The sequence below is a fragment of the Argopecten irradians genome, chromosome 11, assembly GCF_041381155.1.
Source record: "Argopecten irradians isolate NY chromosome 11, Ai_NY, whole genome shotgun sequence".
Lineage (NCBI taxonomy): Eukaryota > Metazoa > Mollusca > Bivalvia > Pectinida > Pectinidae > Argopecten > Argopecten irradians.
In genome coordinates, this window is record NC_091144.1 from 37,203,391 (window position 1) to 37,227,300 (window position 23,910).

At 32.6% G+C, this 23,910-nt stretch overlaps 3 protein-coding genes across 3 annotated transcripts in view; 1 reads left to right on the top strand and 2 right to left on the bottom strand.

Moving 5' to 3' along the window:
• The window catches only part of LOC138335461 (galanin receptor type 1-like), a 30,126-nt gene extending 26,803 nt beyond the window's left edge, over nt 1-3,323 (top strand). Inside the window, exon 2 of the mRNA XM_069284564.1 lies at nt 1,681-3,323. Coding sequence (XP_069140665.1) covers nt 1,681-2,456 — 776 coding nt within the window. The 3' untranslated portion in view covers nt 2,457-3,323. The remainder of the gene's footprint in view (nt 1-1,680) is intronic.
• A 3,104-nt stretch (nt 3,324-6,427) lies between these two features.
• On the bottom strand, nt 6,428-12,491 carry LOC138335462 (transforming growth factor-beta-induced protein ig-h3-like). The gene is made up of 6 exons (XM_069284565.1): nt 12,289-12,491; nt 10,531-10,745; nt 9,150-9,336; nt 7,955-8,053; nt 7,209-7,322; nt 6,428-6,672 (listed from the first exon to the last, which is right to left on the bottom strand). Exons 1-6 carry the CDS (start codon nt 12,425-12,427, stop codon nt 6,539-6,541), a joined length of 888 nt encoding a protein of 295 aa, XP_069140666.1. The 5' UTR covers nt 12,428-12,491; the 3' UTR covers nt 6,428-6,538.
• A 4,954-nt stretch (nt 12,492-17,445) lies between these two features.
• On the bottom strand, nt 17,446-22,364 carry LOC138334208 (transforming growth factor-beta-induced protein ig-h3-like). The gene is made up of 6 exons (XM_069282814.1): nt 22,181-22,364; nt 20,770-20,984; nt 19,724-19,910; nt 18,899-18,997; nt 18,031-18,144; nt 17,446-17,685 (listed from the first exon to the last, which is right to left on the bottom strand). The coding sequence occupies exons 1-6, from the start codon at nt 22,317-22,319 to the stop codon at nt 17,552-17,554; spliced, it is 888 nt and encodes a 295-aa protein (XP_069138915.1). The 5' UTR covers nt 22,320-22,364; the 3' UTR covers nt 17,446-17,551.
• Nucleotides 22,365-23,910: the final 1,546 nt, after the last annotated feature.

Here is a 23,910-nt window from a genome sequence, read left to right on the forward strand (position 1 = left end):
TCTACGGTGTGTAAGCCGGTCATGTAGGGGTATATTTGTTAAGATAAAATCGCATTCAAACTAAAATTATTGATAGACAAGATAACTTAATGAATTAGGGCATATGATTAGATAAGGTCAAAGGCAGCTCGCATAAGTATATGCATTTATTGACCCAGTAGCAGTGTGATACGAAGATTTTTTACCCAAAGGTGTACTATTTCCCGAGGGCTTGCCAGAGTGAAATATTAGATCTGAGGATAAATAAATTTTCATATCGCACTGCCATCCAGGACATAAATTGTTTATCATACCTAAAATTCGCGATTAACTACTGTGGATTAAATATTTCTTGAACTTGCGATGAGTCGAATAAGCGTTTTACTCTTCACCCGTCATTGTCGTACAATCGGAAGGGGAGATAACTCCTTGTCAAAGATGGACGGTCACGATAGCGGCACGCACTCAGGAAAATACGACGTTTTTTCCCTATCATGTGGTGTGTTTCAATTGTAAAACATGAGGTATAAAAAATAGAATAACCTATATAACTCAAACTGCAGGAGAATACGGATTATTCTCGTCATCAAATATAGATCATGATTATTGACAGACAAAAGCTATGATCTCAAATTATGGCCAAATATACATGTCAATAACATTTTTTTTTTAAGTGAGTTTCAATCGTTATGATAATAATATTGGATAGAACGGGATATTATGCAAACCAAAAGGTTGTAGATAAAAAAACTCGAAAAGGACAAATACCTATTCGACAAATAAATGGTTTCGATTTTATGTATATGAAAGAAATGTTCGAGGAAATTGGGGTTTTTGACGAATAGCGATTCGAACTATCCAGAATTAATCGTCTCTACTCCGAATTTTCTGCTGCATAGCCTTCGTCAATAAATGAACCGTAGTCTTCTGATCAAGTCACCATCTTGCTTCCATCTTGTTTTTCAAAACACTCACTCAATTTAAATGGTGACTTATTTATATTATATAATAAGTAGGCTACGGTTCATTTCCTTGACGAAATTCTATGCAGTCGAATTTTTCGTGCAGAGACAGTTAACATTATGAATATCGTAAATTATGATTCCTTTGGACCACTTATGAGAAGTTATATATTCAGTATTTGTTTAATAAAATAAACAGGGGCATGGACGGGACCATGCGATTAGTTCGTGATTGGAGAGTATTCCATGGAACCAAGTTCGAGTAAAAGGGGTTATACTGTAGTTTGTTGGTCAACAAAATAAACAGAAAATATAATTTGTAAATAATTTTTATTTGAATTTATTGAACTATAGCAAATACTGAAATGGTGATTAATAATTTAATATATTACCATCTAACAAGTTTTGACTTTACATTTTATTTTGATCATGTTAATTCTTACATCAATATTCATTCCTAATCCATGTGAATTTCAGTTGGTAGGACCACGGGCGTTTGGCGCAATGTTAAACATTTTCAAATATCATAAAGATTGATTTTTTTATACTTTATCCACGCTTATACAGTTTAAGAGGTTGAATTTCATTTCATTTCAGTACATGTATGATATATCTGTAATTTGAAAAAAAATATCATAGGCGTATGTATAATTTTTTATAAAAGATATGTTATTTTTGTATGTCAACTGGCACACGCCGTAACTTCATGTAATATTATCGTATATTTCTTTCATTGCAGGTAAGCTGGTACCACTGTTTGAAAACGCATCATTAAATGCTTCGGTAATTACACTATGGGTCATCAGCTGTGAACGCTACCAAGCCATATGTCGCTCTCTCAAAACCAACATTTGTCAACTAGCAAAGAATGCCGGAAGCTGTGTTCTTCTCATCTGGGCATGCGCGTATTTATTGTCACTTCCGTTTTTCTTCATGACGTATCACGAGTCAGCATCCTTTTATGACGGGACAGAAGTGTTGGTCTGCCGCACACATGTCAATGAATTCTGGCATTTCTTCTACGTAACCGCCATGACAGCAGTATTTTTCATCCTGCCGCTTCTAATCCTTCTATTTATGTATTGTGCTATTATAAGGAAAATCTTTTTGACGCGGTCTCCCGATGAAAATCCGCCAAGTCGTCAGCGAAAACAGGCAATACTGATGATAATAGGGGTTGTTACGCTTTTCTTTGTTTCCCTGGTGCCAATAAGAGTTGTAACAATGTGGATTGTTTACTCTTCTAATGACGACAAAGAACAAATTGGTTTCGAGAATTACACAAACCTCATCTGCATAGCAAGGCTAATGTTGAATGTGAACAGTGCCGGTAATCCAATCATATATGGACTGCTATCATCAAGATTTAGAACAGCGTTCCGACGGATTGGTGCCTGTTGGCGACGATCTCCAACACATGACTTGTCAAAGTATACAACGGAAATATCTAACACCAGAAATCCGAGACTTTTCAAAATGGAAAGAAAAAAGGTCTCCTTTGGTACCAGTGTATGAATATTGAATGATTGTATCCAACAATGTATGAATTTATATATGATGTTTTTAAGAAGGTACGAATTAATGTATGATTTTTTGTATGAATTTATACAACAAGGCATGAATGAATATTCTATAAATGACTAGATTGATAAAGGGATTATTCAACAATGTATGAATTTGTTTATAAATCTATTTGTTAATAGAAAAATTCATTAATGTACATATGAGTAAGTCATGAAGAAAGTACGTGTTCATATGGAGTTAAATGAGTATATAGAAAAATAAAATCAAAAGACAAACTTCCACTAGGCATTTATATTCCAGAGCAATCAATACATGGCGAAAGCGCTAAAGGAAGTCTGTCGTTGAGTTTTATTTTTCTATATAAAAGTAGGTATATTATCTGGTGAAACATGAATAAGATAAAGTATTTGTTGTGCTTGTACATTTCCACCTCAGGATTCGTTTGTTTTATTGTTTGTGCATTATCGTCTGAAACTTACTGAGACAAATTTGTGACCAAGGTTATGAATCAATCAGTAATCGTACTTATCATTTGGTTGCCTTATATTTACCAGAACACAATATGTTACATTTAGATGGGTCTTCCTGTGTGGACAGTATCGTAATAAGATTTGGTGAAACAGATATTACAGGTGTTTCATTGTGTATTTGTTGGTATCAAAGAAATGTCTTCAATACGTGAACAGTTATAAAATACACACATGACGTAGCATACTATAGCATCATATATCTGATGTACACTATAACCGGTTATTTTTCGCGAGGATGATATTTTCGCGATTTCGCGGGACATTGCTATGATCGCGAAAATTTGATCCGCGAAATAATGAGAAATAATTTACTCCTATATATCTTTACAGCCAGAGCGCAAAAAGTTAAATTCGCTAAAATATGATTTTCTCGTTTAAGATTATATCTTAATAGCAGATGTATAACAATAATTATAGTCTTAAGCATAATAGCAGTTAATATTCATCTGCTCTAGAAAAGTGATTTATAAGCATGCAGCATTTGTGTGTTTATACTTAATAAGCCGACACCTTTTTTAGCGCTCTGAGAGGGTAATTACTTATTAACGCAACTTCATACTAGCGCAACCACTTCATTTTACAATGTACAATCGTGCATGTACACAACATGACGGTGAAGTTAAAACACCGCTAAAATTAGTACTCATGCAGTATAACTACACTGTTTCAACCATGAAAATAAACCTGGAAGCCAGAATATTCAAGTAGACATTTTTCAAACACGGTGCATAGTATTTGATCGCCCTACGACAAATACGATATGAGGAGGGGGTACAGCAGAGTTACGAAAATAAATAAATACTCTTTCAAATTGTGAAAGAAGTTAAAAATGACCTTCTGTTACTGTGAAGCCGTTGTAATAATGAATGTAAGGACCATTTCCATAGGCTTGAAAATATATGTCACCTCACAAATTAAAATGACGTCGCTATTTGCAACGCTGTATCTGATTGGCTAATACAAGGTCGTAGCGATAACTTGGAGAAATATGTCCCTCTGAATATCGAATTAATTATAAGTTGTTTTTTATGTAATTTAGGTATAAAACAAAAACCAGAGTGAACTCTAAACATTAAGAAGCTGTCAATAAAGGGTACATTATACCTTTTTGCGTTACATATCCGAATGTTTTCGAATTAATCCTCAATCAATAAAATGCTCTGAGGAAAACTGTGATTAATTGTCTTGATTGATAGAGAGTATTGTTTATCATTGTATTAAATCCATTTTTTAGCAATAAAAAGACTGAAATATCTCGCATCTTCGTTTCTTGTATTTATTTAATTTGGTTTCAATTAACTTCCTTTTAACAGCCAAAGTAATTTAAGCTTGTGCCGGGATACGTTAATAGGGAAATGCCGGAGTACCAGGAGAAAACCACCGACCAGCGGTCAGCACATAGCAACTGTCTCGCATGGGATTCGAGTTCGCGACCCAGAGGCGGAGGGTTCGTAGTGATATGTCGGCCACATTCAATAGAAGCATATTACAATATATTTATATATTTTTTTAATTATATGAATAAACTGTTCTTTAAAAAAGATGTAAAATTAAAATTTAGAGTAAACTTTTATTGAAAAGATTCAAATACTATAACAAAGCGATTTCTTAAGCATTATGCGCTAAAGTAAACAGCAGAATTTTATTTTTCCCAATACCTCGACAATGTCATAATAAATATGAAGGCATTTGAGGAGTGAAAGAAAAGAACAATCGCAGGTTTACAAAGACTTGACGGACAAGTTCAATGTCATTAAAATCTAAAGTTATTGACCGACAAAATTCCATTGATGTACATCAATGAACCAAACAACTATGCCTCCTATTGTCGCATAAAGAGCCTTCATAGTCACTGTGGCATAGTCATAGATAATGAACAAATCATTCCTGTTAAGGACAAATAATTACCAGGCAGTATTAACCAAAGAGGAACCAATGCATTTACAGACGATCCGGACAAATAAAATGTACACACAAAAATTACAAAAATATAATGTGTAAAGATTTAATGAAGTGTACTAACGCAAAAAGGTATAAGTATTTCTAGTGGATTGCATCGATACAACGAATCAAACATTAAAAAATATTAGTTTGATGCACATTAAATCTAATTGATTTAACAACGGCAGAATGTTGACAGCCTTATTAAGTTCATGATGAGTATGATGTAAAAAGCGTCTAAACAATGTAACTATCAATACATTTTTAATTTCAATTTTAAGTTATGAAACGATAGGATTTGTTTTATTAAAATGAAACACAGTTAAAGGCCCACTAAAAAGCTTATAAAGAAATAACAAAATAAGAAAATATATTTCCATTACCTGAAATGAGGTTATAACACCAATTAACGCAAGATTTTCTGTGTAATATATGTTAACAGTCGCAATCCATTTCGCTGTTTTAACGTCGTCTGAGAGAAAGCATGTATAGTAAAATAAGTGTTTATGGACATGAACGAAATCATTGAGCAAAGGGAGATAACTCGTAAACTAAGCTAAAGAGTTTGATGGAACTAGGAGCGAGCAGAGCACATATGTACATGATTTTCATTTCTATAGCATGGTACATGTGTGGCTTTGAAGGAAAAGTCAATACTATGACCATTCTGATTTCTTGAAAGGACCACTGAGCGGCCAATTATCAAACTTCATATATAAAGTGTCTTTTCAAAAGTTTGTTTTCGGTTGGTTACAACTTCAATTTAGATAGAAACGATCTTTGAATAAAGACTAAAATATGTATAGTACAATGTGAATCAAAAATAAGTTCATATCAAATATGGAACTTATTAGGTGTAAAACAGTCGACCTTTTTGCTGAGCCAATCATTGATAGTCTTATCTTTTTTTTAAATTATTTTGGTAGAATATGCAAAAGCTGTAAGTTACAGACAGATGCATAATTCCAGAGTTATTTATATTAAACTTGTAATATTGCCTAAATTAACGTTTATTTTCCAATCTGATGCTGTGGGATGTCGTCAATACATACATAAATATTGCTATACTGCTGTATTTGTTTTATACGAACCAAGTTTAATGGAATTGTTTATACATTTTTATATCAATAATGTACTCACGTACCGAAATCGTATGCTCAAACATTTATCTCTATATTGTAAAATAAAAATGTTAATTATGTGAATTCGAATAAAGTATATGTATTATAAGCATTCAAAGAAGTCGTTTTCAACTAATACTTTTTCATATAGGAAATGTTTGAATGTAATCTAACGCCAAATCTATACATAATTACCAATGCTTTATAGCCAAGTACTCATCACACACAACTCAAAGTGTGTTGAAATTTTGTATAATATGAAACAAGTCTTACTACGCAAGTTGTCGCATGGTATATTGTCAATAAATTTTTTAAAAAAAATACAATTCTCCACAAAATTGAAAAAAAAATCAATAACTAAAAAGCAAAATTTATTTATAGTTTTTTTAATGTAAAACATAAAATATATAATGTAAAATAACAAAAAGAAAAAAAATGAATAATTACAGAATGAAGATATTTGCAGGTGATGAATGTTGGTTTATTTCTTTCCTAATATCGCAGATCCAAGGTATCGCAGAGGAATGAGCACGTGGTCAATTATATGGACAACACCGTTGGTGGCGGCGATATCAGCACTGAGTACTTTTCCGTTGTTTACCTGAACTGAATCCCCTGTATCAACAAAAATATCCACATACAGATCAATTGGATCAACCAATTGAAATATAAAATAGTATATGCGAATCAGTCATGGTTATTTTCTTTCATAGTTTGAAGTTCTTATCTCATTTCACGTTTCCAATGTCAACCAAATTTTATTTCAATTAAATTAAATTGAAAAGGGATTACACAATAAGCCATGTCTACATAAGTTATATTTCTGGTAAAAAATGTATATATACAAATGAAGTGAAAGAATATTTTTAAACAGTATAAAAGTATATTTTAGTTACAACTGAAAGAAAAATTACCAAGAAAACATTCTGAGGTAATGACAATTCTAGATCTTATATAAATGTAAGAATAGTGATTTTGTTTTTAAGACTTTCAATAATAAAGAAATGAGAACAAACCTGAAACACTTATTCTGAATTTGTATTTATACCAAGAAGGTATTGTGAAATAATGACAATTCTAGATCTTATATTAATGTAAGAATAGTAATTTTGTTTTTCAAGAAGCATAATAATAAAGAAATGAGAACAAACCTGAAACACTTATTCTGACGGTATCCTGACGGCTGTCCAGTGTCCTCAATGACTCCCTGTTATAAAGACCAGCTGAGTACTCAGTGGAAGGCACCACGTGGTAAAGAAGGATTTCTGAAGTTAAAAAAGGTGATACGTAATTTTACATTAAATAATAATGTTCTAAGTTAAATTTTAAAATCTTTAGTAACAACTTTCTTATGTACGAGATTATTTTTCAAATCTTTTCAATAAATGTCATTTTTGTAAAGGAATACAGTCGGAATTGATAGCTGTCATCTTTTAAATTCCTTGCTCCTTTATTTATTATTCAAAATATCATCGAAATTTCCAAGACTTAAATGCTCGGATGTCATCTCTCACGATTTCGGTGGGAGCTTTTTAGTGCATGTCAACTAAGAATACGCATGTCACGCAAGGTCAGACAAAATCTAACAGTTTTATAATGTATCCCTATTATCTATCGTTGTTCAAATATATATTTACAAATAATTACAACAGAAATCATGTCATATTATGTGCATATTATTTAACCTGTGTATGAAATAAAGAATTAATACGTTTTATGTCAATAATACGTGAAACACACATATGCTTATTTTGAAGTAATATGAATATAATGAAAGTGCATAGCACCCTGGGGAATTGACAATACCTATACAAACAGATCGAAATGTTTTTCCTTTTTTTCTAGAAGTTGATAACATTGCAAACACCACGAAAACCATATACCTAATTTAACCTACCTTTTAGAAGCTGCGGGTTCTTAGCTAGATTGTCCAATACGTTTGATCCTAGTCGAGAAAACGCTTGATTTGTTGGGGCAAAAAGAGTCAAAGCGTCACCTAGAAAAATACGTTTAAAGAGAGATACACTAATCAAATAGAATCCAGTATACTTGTAAGAATGTTAGAATTTCATACAAGTTTATTATCATGGCATTATTATAACATTGTTATGTTTTAAAATTATATTCGCCGCTATGCCTTTAACTTAAGCATTGATGTCTATTTATATTATGCCTCTGACGTATAATCCCATCAAAATACTACAATACAGTGTAACTGCACAGAGAAGTAAATGTGCAACATCGATAACAAATAATTACAATATCCAAGATGTAGATGATAAATCATTTTTGGTGGAGACATAAAATACAGAATAGCTTGGGTGAACACTGGATTATTATTAGTGCTACCAGTCAACAAGTGGCACATGTAGAGTGTTAACAGATTATATGGTAAGATTAATAAAACTTTTCCACCATTAGACCTCTAACAATATTGCTGACCAAAGACATATCTTATCCAATTCAACTAGACATAATGTGTATATACTTGAAAAAGAGTGATTTATGCTATTCATGTTTCAATGGAATGCCATGCATAGAATATATTGCTTCTTCTCCCTTCTCCTTTTTTTGCTTTTCCTTTTAAACATTTTTGATTCGCATCCCTTTAATTTCACCAAAAACATTTCATGAAGGCTCCACCTTTTAGTACCTTGAGTACTTTGATTTTAATTTAAATGTCCCCTTCGAGGATACACAAGCAGACAGCATACTATTGAATGAAAAGGAAAGAAGAGAATACTACAGAAAGAGCGAAAGAAAAAAAGCTTAAGTTTACAATTCCAAAGAGGACCAGAATCGCAGAAATACGAGAATATGATTTTTCTTATACACTATGATAAGAGACCGAGGAAATTGTCTTTCAAGCCCAATAATATCACATATCCATTTTTATAGTTTTCAAAAGCTGACTAGAGATTAGAAATTGTGGAAATAATTCGATGAAACGTATCCTTAGCATACCTACATATGTATCTAGCACAGTCACCTTAACTAGAAAATAACATTTCTGCGAAAAAGCTATATAACGCGAAATTAAGTTTCAGCGAAACATGTTGGGTTAGGATATCTTGAACCTCCTATATTACTACCTTGAAGGGCTCTTGCTAGGTCTGCTGTTTGGACCTTCGATAACAGGGTAGATAACTCTGAAGCACCGGCGACAATGTCGACAATACTGCCCTCTGATGGTAGCATTACTGTATCAATAAAATGGATGTATCCGTTGCTAGCCTGGATGTCGAAATCCAATATCCTTGACCCATCAACTGTGACCTCCTGTCGGTTAGAATAAGGGAGATTTCAGTATAGGTCTAATTATTATTGGAAACAGGAAGTTTGTCACCAGTTTATACATATATTAAAATACTGTATAAGATATGTATTTAGACACTGTTGACAAAATTAAGAAGGAAAGATAACTGTGATATCAATTTTAATATTCCAGCTGCCCTGAAACATTTTCTTTTACTTTGATTGAAAGCACACAACTAAAGGGATAATTCAGTGAGGCTAATTCTGTTACATAACCAGAAGCAAAATATGACATAAATGTATTGTTCTACATTCCCTATGAAACATATAACAAGAAAAAGTGACAAATTTTACGACATTTTTAAGTATTTTGATTGATACCGTTAAAATTCCAAATCGTTGATAAATACGATTAAGCAGGTACAACATGTACGCTGTACCCATACTCGAGCCAAAGTCACGCACGTTAAAAAAATGCACAACATAACCACTGAGGAATTGCTGAAATTATTTTCAGACAAGAACATGCATTTAATACGGTAAACACACTACTATAAGAGCGATTTGAGTAGTTCTAGACAAAAAATTCCTTACTACACTGGCAAGGGCCAGGGTTTGGAATAGAAGACATCCGATCACTATGTGTAATGTCGGAAAGTAAGCGAGTATGACCATTTCACATACATTTCACTACAGTGGGCTTTTCTGGCATATCACAGTGAAACCAACTAATCTAATTTCTATTAGAACTGGTTTGTTTCCGAAACATGTGTACATTTTAATGTACTCTTAGACTGAATTGTCCCATTAAGAAATATATTGAAACAAACAATTAATTAACATTTATATTCTCAGAATAGTTTATCTATTTACAAATTGCATTTCAACAGCAAGGAAATTTGATCTAACTTATGACATCAACATTTTCATGATCTTTGAATATCAAGGAGCTACCTCCCCTTTAATTTTATAAGCCATAACGGGTATGTAACATTAGATATCACGTTTGTTTTTGTTTGTTTGTTTATTTATTTTATTATACCACCAGTATCAGGAGAAGACTAAGAGAGACAAAGCCTGATGTAAAATCCTCTATTGATATTTTAATTTATTTTGTCAATGAAATATTAGGAAATTGAAATTTTGCATATAATATTATGGACAATTTGTTCGTCATGGTGACAGGTAGTGCCTTTGTTTAACTACAGTGTGACTTACGTTATTATTACTGTAGATATTGAGACGGATTTTCTGCCCAGCCAGGGTATCAAGTTGTAACTCGTTGGAAGCATCTTGTTTGCGGACGGATCCCTGAACCACGTGATATTTCAAAATGTTGGCGAGAGCATCAACATCCTCACCGAGGGCAGCAAGCAGGTCAGCTGGCAGCTTATCGAAAGCAGCATTGGTGGGAGCGAAAATGGTGAAGGTCCCTGTAAGGCAAATGAATTGGGTTTCTTGATAAACATTGTCATTAGGTTCGCATTAGATTGAATCACAAACAAGCTTGTTTAAGCAGTAGTTAAAGTCCTTTAAGCGTAATTTAAGTGTAAGACAAGTAAATGGAGGTTTTTGGTCAAAATTATTCTTCATCAAATTCGAAATAGGTTTAATTAATTTTAAACTGTAGATATCTGTATTTTAGCGTTAGTTTAATTTTAAGGTTTTTGTGCTGTTATTGGAAGCGCTTATTAAACTACAGCTGTAAATTTTGAAAAAAAAAAAAATTTTCTGTATTGAACCATCGTATTGCTTTAATTTTATTTTAAAAAGTTTACATTGTTTCGCATTTGCGTGAAAATTTCATTGCGCCAAAATAAGTATATTTACAATATACTTCACACGGCTTTTGATTTCTCAATAATCTTGAATTCATTAAAATCCTCGTAAAGATCTTCAAAGTCAAAGTTTTACTTGTCACAACTTGTCACTTGAAGGAGGCTCTCAAGAGGGATTCACGAAAATAAAATTCCTTGATCAAGACACCGTGAAAAATTGTACACCCACGAGTTTAATAACTATACAGTATACTGTACATCTTAGATAATTGCGTTAATCGTACAGAGTATCTGAATAGTTTTTACGGTAGAGCCGTAGATTTCCACGCCGGAGTCACGGGTTCGATTCCTGGTCGGGGCACTCGACAGGAAAGTGTATTTTCCCTGTTCTTCTACATTGGCGCCCAACTAAATAACCCATGGAAGGTGGTTAAAGAGTCTCGGGTTGAGATTTAGGAAATCACAAGAAAAAGGGGAGGGGGAGTAGTCACAAGAAAAAGGGGAGGGGGAGTAGTTAAATACGGTCTCTGTCACTCAGCTGACGGAGCATGCTTCTTTGGCTCAGTCGGTACAGCCGTAGATTTCCACGCCGGAGACCTGGGTTCGATTCCTGGTCGGGGCACTCGACAGGAATGTGTATTTTCCCTGTTCTTCTTCACATGTAAACTCTGTTCAAACTTATCCTTAAAATTTCCAAATCTCATAAGTGATATTTTTATTTAGAAATCATTACGACTTGGTATCAGCTAATAGAAGCCGACGTTCATTAACAATTTTTAAGCCAACTAGTTATTTCAAACGTAATTAAAATATTTCATAAATTTATACATAATATAAACTGTCTTTGCTCCAAACGTTCGGCTGCGTAGCCTTCGTCTGGGAAATAAATCGCAGTCTTCTGGTCAAGTCTCATAAGATAAATCGCTTAAAGATATTCTATTGAAAATTTCATCAAACCCAATACAGTTTCGGTTATCTGTAGGTTATGATTTATTCCATAAGATCAAAGTCATTGACTATCTCGAATTTGAGAAGTGTCTGTCGTGATAGTAATTATGTTAATTAAAAAAGCTTTAATAACGTATTTAATTTCATAAGATTTTTAACATTTAAACAAATAATATAACAAACAATAATAGACTTAAATCAAACTGAACTTTAAAATATCTAATAGATCTATTATCAGCTGACCACTGACCTTGTGTGAGAGCGTCCGCAAGACCAGCTTTCTGTACTAGACTGACCAGCGTGGATTTCCCAGACGCCTGTAAAACCTCTACTAAGTTAGCGCCCAATACGGCATGTAGAGCCAGAGTGAAGCAGAGTACACGAAGCATGTTGTGTCTAAAGTTGAAATCAGGAACTGGTTCGTCGGGAGGTCTCTAAGGTGACTGATACAATTTTGAATTTATTTGCTCATATTTATACCATTTCAAATTCCAACCCAGTTTCATAACATGCAGTCATAACACCGATAACGGCGATTCAATGGCAGACAAACGTGACTGGTTTCAGTATAGGGGGCGGCCCTCACGTGGGACCGACGTACATGGACAATTTATAGTTTTTTTTACCTCACGAACTAAACGCACACATTACAACTATAAAGTTGTATAACATTAATGCCCATAAACGCTTGAACGCGTGATGTCGGCTTATTCGTAAGTAGCTGTACAATCGACAACGTTTTGATTTGATTCACAGGAACATTTGATTTTTTAACATTAATTCCTTGCATAGAAGGTGATTAATTCAACGCATAACAACATATACTGCTTACACTTTTAATTGTTTTAACATGAGTACTTTATATCAATTTATATACATTTTTTCACATATGGATACCTCTTAACTATAGGAAAATTCCGGACTAAGTATTATGGCGAAATTTTACTATTTACTATTTGTCGAATGGAAACATACGATACGGTCTCATTTTCTCCTGCTATATGCAATGTATTTAAATATTTGTTTTATCAATTAAATATTGCATCATTTGCCAACATAAATTGTTCCCAACAAAGTTTTTTATAGATGAAAGTATCCGTTAGTCTGCAATTAACCGTACTTTTTAATATTTACATTCTTCGTGCAAGATATTATACAAATATTGACTTGTTTTCAGGTGGATACGGTGATTAACAACTCGAGGAATTGATTTTACCCGAGAACCTTATGAAAACAGGTTATACCACTTTCAACCTTCATGAAAACAGGTTGATATCCGTTTTATTATATGGCATTTACATGATATAAACCATTTGACTACATGTATATGGGCATGTTTTTCTTCTTCATGATAAACCCTCTTCCCGATACTCAACGGTCCTGTTGAATAATTTCGAAGAGAAAAATGAAGGCTGATAATATCAAATTATTTGAAAAGTCTGACAAAAAATGTACACACACATATTGGCAGGGTCACATTGATTCCAGTAAACCTTTAAAACTTTGTCAATGCATAAGTAAGTGTATATATCCAACTTATTTCCTCGTATCCATCGCTTTTTAGTTTCAAGAACATATCGGTTGATTAGGTATGGACAATAGAGGTTCCCCAGCGCATGACTTTTGCTTATCATGTTTATCAAGCTCGAGTCAGTTATTTTTCAAATTTTGAAAAGACGCGAGCTTTAGCGAGTGTCTTAAAAATCTGAAAATTGAATAACGAGAGTTTAGATAAACATGATAAACAACAGTCACGCGTTGGAGGAACTTATTTAACTGAAGACTTTATCTCTATATTTATACCATGATGAACATTTTCTTGTCTTCATTTGGGGAAACTGCTATGGAATTTATCCCAAGCGTTTTCCAAAGTTAACATGCATAGGTATTGATTAAACTAACTTTCCTCATTTTGATAACGGATGTCAGGTAACCAGACGAACTACAAAACCTTACACTCAATGAATGAATGCATTTGTGTTACTTATGTCACATCTAATTCGTTTCATTCAATTCATATTACTTGTTGCTTATGAATACGCAAAACAAATCACTGACACTGTCAAATGACACAAAAAATAAATCCAGAAACATAAGGGGTCTATGTCAGGCAAAAGCTTCCGTCCACTTCCGTCCACTTTCGTGCCGAAGCAGTCACTCCAGAGAAACCCATTTCTGATGAATTAAAAGTTAAAAATAAAAAAAAAAAAAAATAAAAATCAATAAGGATACTTTCTTATTGTTATTGTGTTATTTGTGCCTTGATTATCATACTTTCGAATCAAGAAGAAACGTTACTGATATTTTGAGAATTTCTGTAGAACTGGTTAAAATCATGATATTTACGTCAACAACGTTCTTAATATATAAATTATATTGATGAAACTGGGACTAATCGGAGCACACGCTTTCCATTTCCATTACACGGTACAAGTGTGACACTCTGCTCTACTGAAAGGGCGTTTATGTGGTCATCTATCAAACTATGGGTATAAAATGTCTTTTTTCAAAAGTTTGTTTTCAGTTACAACTCAAAGGTGGGGTTGCAAAATCCGCCCACGTGCCGATTTTTTTTCAAATTTTGCAGTGTTAAAGATCTAGGTACATAACTACTTTTTATGTGCTGTTTATTTATTTTGTATGTTTTAAAAAGGCATAAAGGGCCTGAAATGATGTTTTCTAAAATAACTTTGGGTATTACGCAAGGGGACCCCTTGTGTCCATCTTTTTAACATGATTTTTAATTATTAATTATTTTTGTTAATAACAGATACTTCATTCTTTATTTCATATCCATTTATAATGATATTTACGAATTATTTTTACGACAAATTGATTTTGAAGCCAAAAAACCTCAAATTTTTGTCAGGATAAAATTTGAGGATATTTTGTTTGCTCAAAATATTTGGCATGTTATCGATTTTGTCCACACTTTTAAACCATTTTAAAAACATGCAATAGGTATAATCCTATAACAGATACTTTTTCAAAAAAAAATGAAATCCGGGAAAATAGCATTTTATAGGCTTAAATGTAGCGAGGGGAATTTTCTAAAAAATCAATATTTGCCCTAGTTGACCATAAATCTAAAATTGATCATAGACACCATAATAAAACAACAGTTAGTGATAGATTTTTTTGTTACCTAACATATGTACTCTAACATTATTGCATTTCTATTCATGCATTATCCATCTCTCTTATGTATATAAAAACTATTTTAAATTGAATTAAAAATGATTAAAGAGGGAAAAAGAGTTACATTTGATTTTCAAATAAAGTATGTATAATTTAAAAAATAATACCAGCACTGCAAATGTTACAATCTTAATTTTGAGCAATCAGACGGCTTTTATTTCGAAACAATGGCAACAATGTATTTAAAACTGTTACTATCTCATTTGGCATACCCCATAACCCATAAGTACCAATTTTCACTAATATCTAATAATATCTAAATTTCAACCAATCAGAGACCTTCATTTTGTTTCCATGGCAACAAATCTTTTAAAAAGGGACTCCATGTTATTCAGCATATTTTATAACCCATATATACCAATTTTCACATAAATCTGACAATATCTAAATTTCAACCAATCAGAGGCCTCCATTTTGTTTCCATGGCAAGTTATCTTTTTGAAAGTGTTACCATGTTATTCACCATACCTTGTAACCTCTATATATCAATTTTCACTTAATTCTGACATCATTTAAATTTCAGCCAATCAGAGGCCTCCGTTTTGTTACCATGGCAACCAATATTTTAAAAGGTGTTACCATGATATTTAGCATCAAAAATTATTACTGTACACTGATTTTCACTTATATCGGACTCTGGAATCATAAACTGGAAAAGTATAATTATATAATAACTAGGTATACTAACAAAGAACTGATCCGTTGCTACGTGCACTCTCTATTTTGAAGTCACTCAAAAATAGGTTTCCCGGATTTTATTTTTGAACCTAATTTACACATTGACAGAAAATGTCATGGGAGTATTTTTAAATGGGGTTAAAATTGTGGACAAAACCAGTAACAGGGTGAAATGAGATAACAAAGAGCAATGTTTCATTTTCGTTTTTTCCAAAAAGTCTTACTTTTTCGTAAAAAATATTATTTCAAACAAAATTTTCCGTTAAAAATCTAAAAGAAATGACTTAAATATGAAGTATACGATCTACTAAAATGATTTATGAATGAAAAGTGTAGAATATTTCACAAAGGCCAACCTTTTTGGCATGTTTGTGTAGCTAGTTTTAATAAAAATGACTACAAAGAATTCAGGCCCTTTGGGCCTTTTTAAAATCACAAAAGGAAAAAGAGGTGTCATTTTAAAGGGACAACTAGTAGTACTTTCAATATGCAAAGTTTCAAGAAAATTGGGCTGTGGGCAGTTTCGATGGGATTTTTAACATTAGCTTGTACACCACCAAAAATGTTTTAGATAGAAACGATGTGTAGATAGATAAGTATGCATATTAGATAAAATAACTCTATAATATGTTCGTTTCAAGCATGTAACGTTGTAGAACAGTTGTCATTGTTACTGATGAGCCAATCACAAATGACCTTATCAAATCTATTCGGAAGCCTGCCCAGAGGCTTTAAGATAAAGAGAGGTGAGTGATCCCAGCGTAACCTCAGTGAAACTATATTGCCTAAATTAATGTTGCTTTTCCATCCATGTTAATTAATTGCTTTATTCTTTATTTTTTTACGAACCTATTTATAATGCAGTCATATCTATACATTTTGAAATGACGTACCAAATAAGTATACTCATGCATTTAGTCTCTATAGAATATAGTCAAAATATTTATTATGTGAATTCGAATATAATATATATACATGTATAAGTATTAAAATCTCCCCATCCACATCCCTGTTGTAATTATAATTCATTTTCCAAATTCAAATAAAAAAAATGTTTATCGTGATATGTTTCAGATACACTTTTGAAAGGAAATAATGTGTATGTTTTTCCTCAAATATATGTACTTAAACAAAATTGAACACGTTTGAATTGCCATACCAGACATTCCAGACATTTGTTGTTTTGTTTGGTTATTTGTTTTTTTTCTCTTTCTTTTAAAGTACATAATGTTCATATTTTCTGTATTTATATTTAATTATTTTACAATTATTCGTCTCAGTCGTTTTCAACTTATGTTTATGAAGGATATTTTCCAAGTAGTCTATGGTCAAGTATGTGATAATACCAATGCTTTATAGTCGGGTGTTCTTCATACACAGCTCAAGGTGCGCTGAAGTTTTGTAGAATATAAAACAAGTCTTACTTCACCTACACTAGCGGTCGGCAAGTCTAAAGGCATGGTATGCTGTCAATAAATCTTTTCAAAAATACAGTTTTCAAAGAAAAAATATATAATAACCAAAATCAAAATTTATTTTTAGTTCTTTATTATAAAACATATGTATATACAATGTAAAATAACAAGCAACGAGAATGAAAAACAGAATGAAGATATTAACAGGCGGTGAGAGTTGGTTTATTTCTTTCCTAATAACGCAGACCCTAGATGTCTCCGGGGAACCAGCACGTGGTCAATTAAATGGACAACGCCGTTGGTGGCGGAAATATCGGCACTGAGTACTTTTCCGTATTTTAATTGAATTGAATCCCCTGTATCAATAAAAATATTTACATGCAGATTAATTGGATCAATTAATTGAAATATGAAATATGTTTTCTTCTTTACTTCTGTAAATCATCTTTCTTTCGGGGCTAGTAAACGAGGTTTCCATTTCAAAAGAAGATCGTTAAGATTAACGTTCGCGGATTCGAAAATTAAATAAAAAGTCTGATCAATATAATTGTAGTAGATATCTATTCTATAAATCGCACACGAAAGAAAGTTGGTTTACAGTGTTTTCGATTCAAAATTGCGAAATGTTTTACTCTCAAATATTATGCGGTTAAACAGTATGCTGAATGTAAACTGCATCATAGGTTAGATGTAAAACATACCTGTAATATTCAATCTGAATCTATCCTGATGGATGTCCATTGTCGTTAAGTACTCCTTGTTGTGAAGTCCAGCTGAGTACTCAGTGGAAGGCACCACGTGGTAAAGCAGGATTTCTGAAAGTTAAAAAAAGTGGCACATATGCAATATTACATTGTATGATATAGTCAAAATATCTTCTCTGTAGCATTGTAAAGTCTTTAGTAATTTCTTTCTCATGAGATTATTTTCAAAATATTGAATGGTGGTCAAAACACATCATGTATTGTATTTTAAAATAATCTAAATTATGTAGTTGGAAACGTCCTTCTAATGAGATTATGGTCAAAATAATCTCAATAAATGACATTTTTGTAAAGGAGTACCTACAACTTATAACTGTCGCCTTCTAAAATACCTGATCCTTTCTTTATTATTTAAAATATCATCGATATCACCACCATTAAAACAAAGACAGGGATGTCGTCTCTCACGATTTTGGCTGGAGAATTATCAGTGTCACGCAACTTCAGACTAAATCTAACAGTATTCATAATGAAACCCTACATCCCTATGCAGCGAATATCTATCTTTGGTCAAAGACTTTTACAATTAATTACAAGAAAATTGTTTTATATCATTAAAGGTTGGATATTATTTAACCTGTGTATGGACTAAAAAATGAATACGTTTTACGTCTTTAATATGTTTGATTCGTGTGCTTATTTTGAAATAATATGATTATGATTAAAACATAACAGTACAACATTACAAATGGCAAAACATGAATTCTCCGTCTTTAAAGCTATCTCTTGGTGATTTCTTCTCTTTCTTTACGAGAAGTTGACAAACGTGCAAATGCCACGAACATAAAGATACAATTAAACCTACCTTTAAGAAGTTGAGGATCCTTAGCAAGACTGCCCACTGCTGTTGATCCCAGTTGGGAAAACGCTTGATTTGTTGGGGCAAAAAGAGTCAACGCGTCAGCTGGAAAAAAAACATTTAAAGAGAAATACACTCACTGAACGGAACCCGGCATACTTGTAAGCATGTTAGAATTTCACACAAGTTTACAATTATGGCATTATTATAGCATATGTTTTAACATTACATTCGTTATGCCATTAACTGCAAATGTTGCAGCATGAATGTGTATTTACATTAGCCCTATGACGTATAATAACAATAATCAAAGTATTACAGTATAGTAAATCTACACAGTGACGTAAAAGTTCTACATCGATTACAAAAAATGCTTATGACTTCGTTACAGAAAAAAAAGAAAACAAAGTATTTGATTTTAAAGGTCCCCTTTGAGAAGACACAAGCAGACAGCATGCTGATTTAATAAGAAGAAAAGTGGAGAATGCTACTGAAAAAAGAGGAAAGAAAGAGGTTATTTGTACAATTTCAATGAGGACCGGAATCGAAAAATACGGATAAAAGTCCGATACACTATGATTAGAGACCGGAGAAATCGTCTGAGGAACAAACTTATTCCACATGACTATTAACATAGTCAAACCATAGAGGGATCAAAACTTTCGAAAATCGTTCAATGCAAAAAACATTAGCACAACTACACACAAAAAAACGGAAAATAAATTTTCGCAAAAAAACAACAACCCGAATGTCTTCAAATGCAAACGCGAATAAAAAAAAATTGTGAAACATAAATGCTTTACAGTATATTGAATTTCATCTATTACCTACTTTGAAGAGCTGTTACTAGGTCTGCTGATTGGACCTTCGATAAAAGTGTAGATAACTCTGGAGAACCGGCGACAATGTCGACAATGCTACCCTCTGGTTGTAGCATTACTTTATCAATAAAATGAACATATCCGTTACTAGCCTGGATGTCGAAATCCAATATCCTCGACCCTTCAACTGTGACCTCCTGAGGGTTAGAAAAAAATGCGCAACAATGTCTAGTGAAATAATACAATAGGGAAAATTCCGATATTATGATATTGCAGACAAAATCAAAAAGGTGGAATAACTACGATATAACAGAAAATAATATATACATAGAGATTAGAAACTCCTTCTTTGTTTTTGTTGACATTCAGGGGGGCCGCCGGTTATAGGTATTTTTCCTTGGCTAACTGCTTTTAAGTGTGTTCTTTTGAACATGACATTTCTGCATTAATACAAAGTTGAAACATTATATCATGTTTAATATGACCAAATATCCCCAAAATATTATTAAATATGATTTTTGAAAGCTTGAAAATTACCTTTAATACCTGAATTTTCGAAAATCAGCCATTCAAAACGGAAGTGTATTTTGTTGTGTTAGTATATAAGTTATTTTTTTTCTTTTTAAAATCGCACCCAAACCATCTGAAAAGTACTAAACTTTTGTAAAAAAATTTAAAGTTATTCTCTTGTATGTGATTATTAAAAGTATATCTTAAAATCCCTAAGCACATACTGAGGTACATCTGCTGATCGTGAAAATGGCGGAGTTGATAATCTCTAGGTGTATCAATTCCTGGATATAAATTTCAAAAAGATAACAAAACAAATTAATTAGCATTGATATTCTAAGTATATTTATCTATTTACAAATTGCATTCACCAGTATCAAGATAATGCTAACATAGACTATACCCGATGTCTAATCCTCTTTTGATATTTGAATATCTTTTTGTCAATAAAATATTAGGAAATTGAATTTTGCATATCTAATTTAAGATACTTTTTGTGACAGGATGACGGATAGTAGGTTTTTGTTAAGCTTCAGCTTGACCTACATCATTATGACTGTAGATGTTGAGACGGATTTTCTGCCCAGCCAGAGTATCAAGTTGTAATTCGTTGGATGCATCTTGTTTGCGGACGGATCCCTGAACCACGTGGTATTTCAAAACGTTGGCGAGAGCATTCACGTCACTGCCAAGGGAGGCCAGAAGATCAGCTGGCAGCTTATCGAAAGCAGCATTGGTGGGGGCGAAAATGGTGAAAGTCCCTGTAAGGCAAATGAATTTAGTTTATTGGTAAACATTGTCATTAGGTTCGCATTAGATTGAATCACAAACAAGCTTGTTTAAGCAGTAGTTAAATTTTAGCGTAATTTAATTTTAGCGCTGTTCACGTAAATAAATGGAGGTTCTCGGTCAAAATTATTCATCATCAAATTCGTAGTAGGTTTAATAAATTGTAAACTGTAAATATCTTTATTTTAGCGGTAGTTTAAATCTAATGTTTTTGTAATATTTTTGAAGCGCTTATTGAACTACAGCTCTCAATTTTGAAAAAAAAAAAGAATTTCTGTATTGAACCATCGTATTGCGTAAATTTATATCTGCGCGAAAAGTTTACTTTGTTTTGCATTTGCATAAAAGTTTCATGCGCCAAAATAAGTATATTTACAATATACTACTTGGTGGTGATATTAGCGAAACTTTAGATTTCTCAATACTCTTGAATTTATTAAAATCCTCGCAAAGTTCTTCAAAGTCAAGGTTTTACTTGTCACAACTGGTCACTTGGATGAAAATAAACCTCCTTAAACAGTATATCGTGAAAAGTTGTACATCCACTAAATTTAACAACTCTACAGTATGCTTATATCTTACATCTTTGATGATTGGGTTTAATGTATAAAATGTCATTTGTTGATTTTTTTTATGTTATGAAGATATGACAGAAAACGAGAGATTACTGCATGTTATATAAAATCAAACTCTGATTTTTGCGTTTTTTCATATGTGTAAACTCTATTCAAGCTTATCCTTAAAATTTCCAAATCTCCTAAATTACATTCCTCATTTAGAATCTTGGTACCAGCTAATGGAAGCCGACGTAAACACAGCTCCTTTAACGATTTAAAGTCAACTACCTTATTTAAGACGTAATTAAAAAACTGTAAAAGATATATATGATATAAATTTTGTCAAACCCCATGCAGATGTATTTTACTAATCTGTAGATTATGATTCATTCCATTAGATCAAAGGCAAATACTATTTCGAATATGAAAAGTCTCAGTCGTGATAGTAATTACGTTAATTAAAATAGCTTTAAGAACGCATTTAATTTCAAAAGATTTTAAACATTCAAACAAATAATAAAATAAACGATATTAAACGAGTAAAAACTACAATCAAAATGTACTTTCAAATATCCATTAGACATCGTTAATATTATCAGCTGACCACTGACCTTGTGTGAGAGCGTTCGCCAGACCAGCTTTCTGTACTAGACTGACCAGCGTGGATTTTCCAGACGCCTGTAAAACCTCTACTAAGTTAGCGCCCAATACGGCATGTAGAGCCAGAGTGAAGCAGAGTACACGAAGCATGTTGTGTCTAAAGTTGAAATCAGGAACTGGTTCGCCGGGAGGTCTCTGAAGCGAATGATTCATTTTTTAATGTATTTGGCCATATTTATACCATTTCGAATTCCAACCTTGTTTCATAACATGCAGTCATAACTCCGATAACGGCGATTCCATGTCAGATAAACGTGACTAGTATCAGTAAAGGGGGCGGCCCTCACGTGGGACCGGAGTACGCTACAGAGAGCAACCAACTAAATAATTTTACATAGACCACAGTGTTAAACTTTGTTAAAGTTTTGTACTGTATTATTAAAACAAAGGAATATTAGTTAGCTATTGTGTTCTATAATTAAAGTCTAGGTTCTCATATAACACTAAATAGAAAAAAAAGTTTGGGTCCTTCTGCTCAAACTCCAACCAGGGTAGCTTTATTGAAATAAGGCGCATTTTGCACTAAAAAATCCTGAAATTCTAATGCTTTTACCTATTCATTATCAAAGTTGATATTTTGAACCTAAATCGCAATATGAATTTCCAAATTCATATCATGGTTATCTAGGAATAATTACCTGTCAGAAACACTTTTACATTTGAAATTCATAATTAGCCAGCCAAACAGCGGCCGGGTTAAAATTCTATCCTGGGCTCAATCTTGTATACATAGGGGCCATTTCGAAGGTCTTTTTTTTATTTAGTTGGTTGATCCCTACATGGACAATTTATAGTTCGTTTTACCTCACGAACTAAAAGCACTCATTACAACTACAAGTTATATTACATTAATGCCCATAAACGCTTGAACGCGTGATGTCGGCACATTCGTAAGTAGCTGTACAATTGACAACGTTTTGATTTGTTTCGCAGGAACATTTGAGTTTTTAAAATTAATTTCTTGCATAGAAGGTGATTAATTCATATACTGCTTATACTTTTAATTGTTTTAACATGAGTGCTTTATATCAATTTATATACATTTTTTCACACATTGATACCTCCCAACTATAGAAAAATTCCGGACTAAGTAAAATGGTGGAATTTTACTATTTACTATTTGTCGAACGGAAACATACGATACGGTCTCATTTTCTCCTCTATATGCAATGTTTTTAAATATTAGTTATATCAATTAGATATTGCATCATTTGCCAACATAAATTGTCCCCAACAAAGTTTTTGTAAATGAAAGTATCCATTAGTCTGCAATTAACCGTACTTTTCAATATTTACATTCGCCGTATTTGAAAAGTCTGACAAAAATGTACGAACACATATTGGCAGGGTCACATTGACTCCAGTAAACCTTTAAAACTTTATCGATGCATAGGTAAGTGTATATATCCAATTTATTTTTATGGATTTTCCTCGTATGCGTCGTTTTTACTTTAAGAACATATCGGTTGACAAGGTATGGACAATTGAGGTTCCCCAACGCGTGACTTTTGCTTATCATGTTTATCAAACTTGAGTTAGTTAATTTTCAAATTTTGAAAAGACGCGAGCTTTAGCGACTGTTTTAAAACTATGAAAATTAGATAACGTGAGTTTAGATAAACATGATAAACAACAGTCACGCGTTGGAGAACTTATCTATACCTTAACTTTAACTCTATAT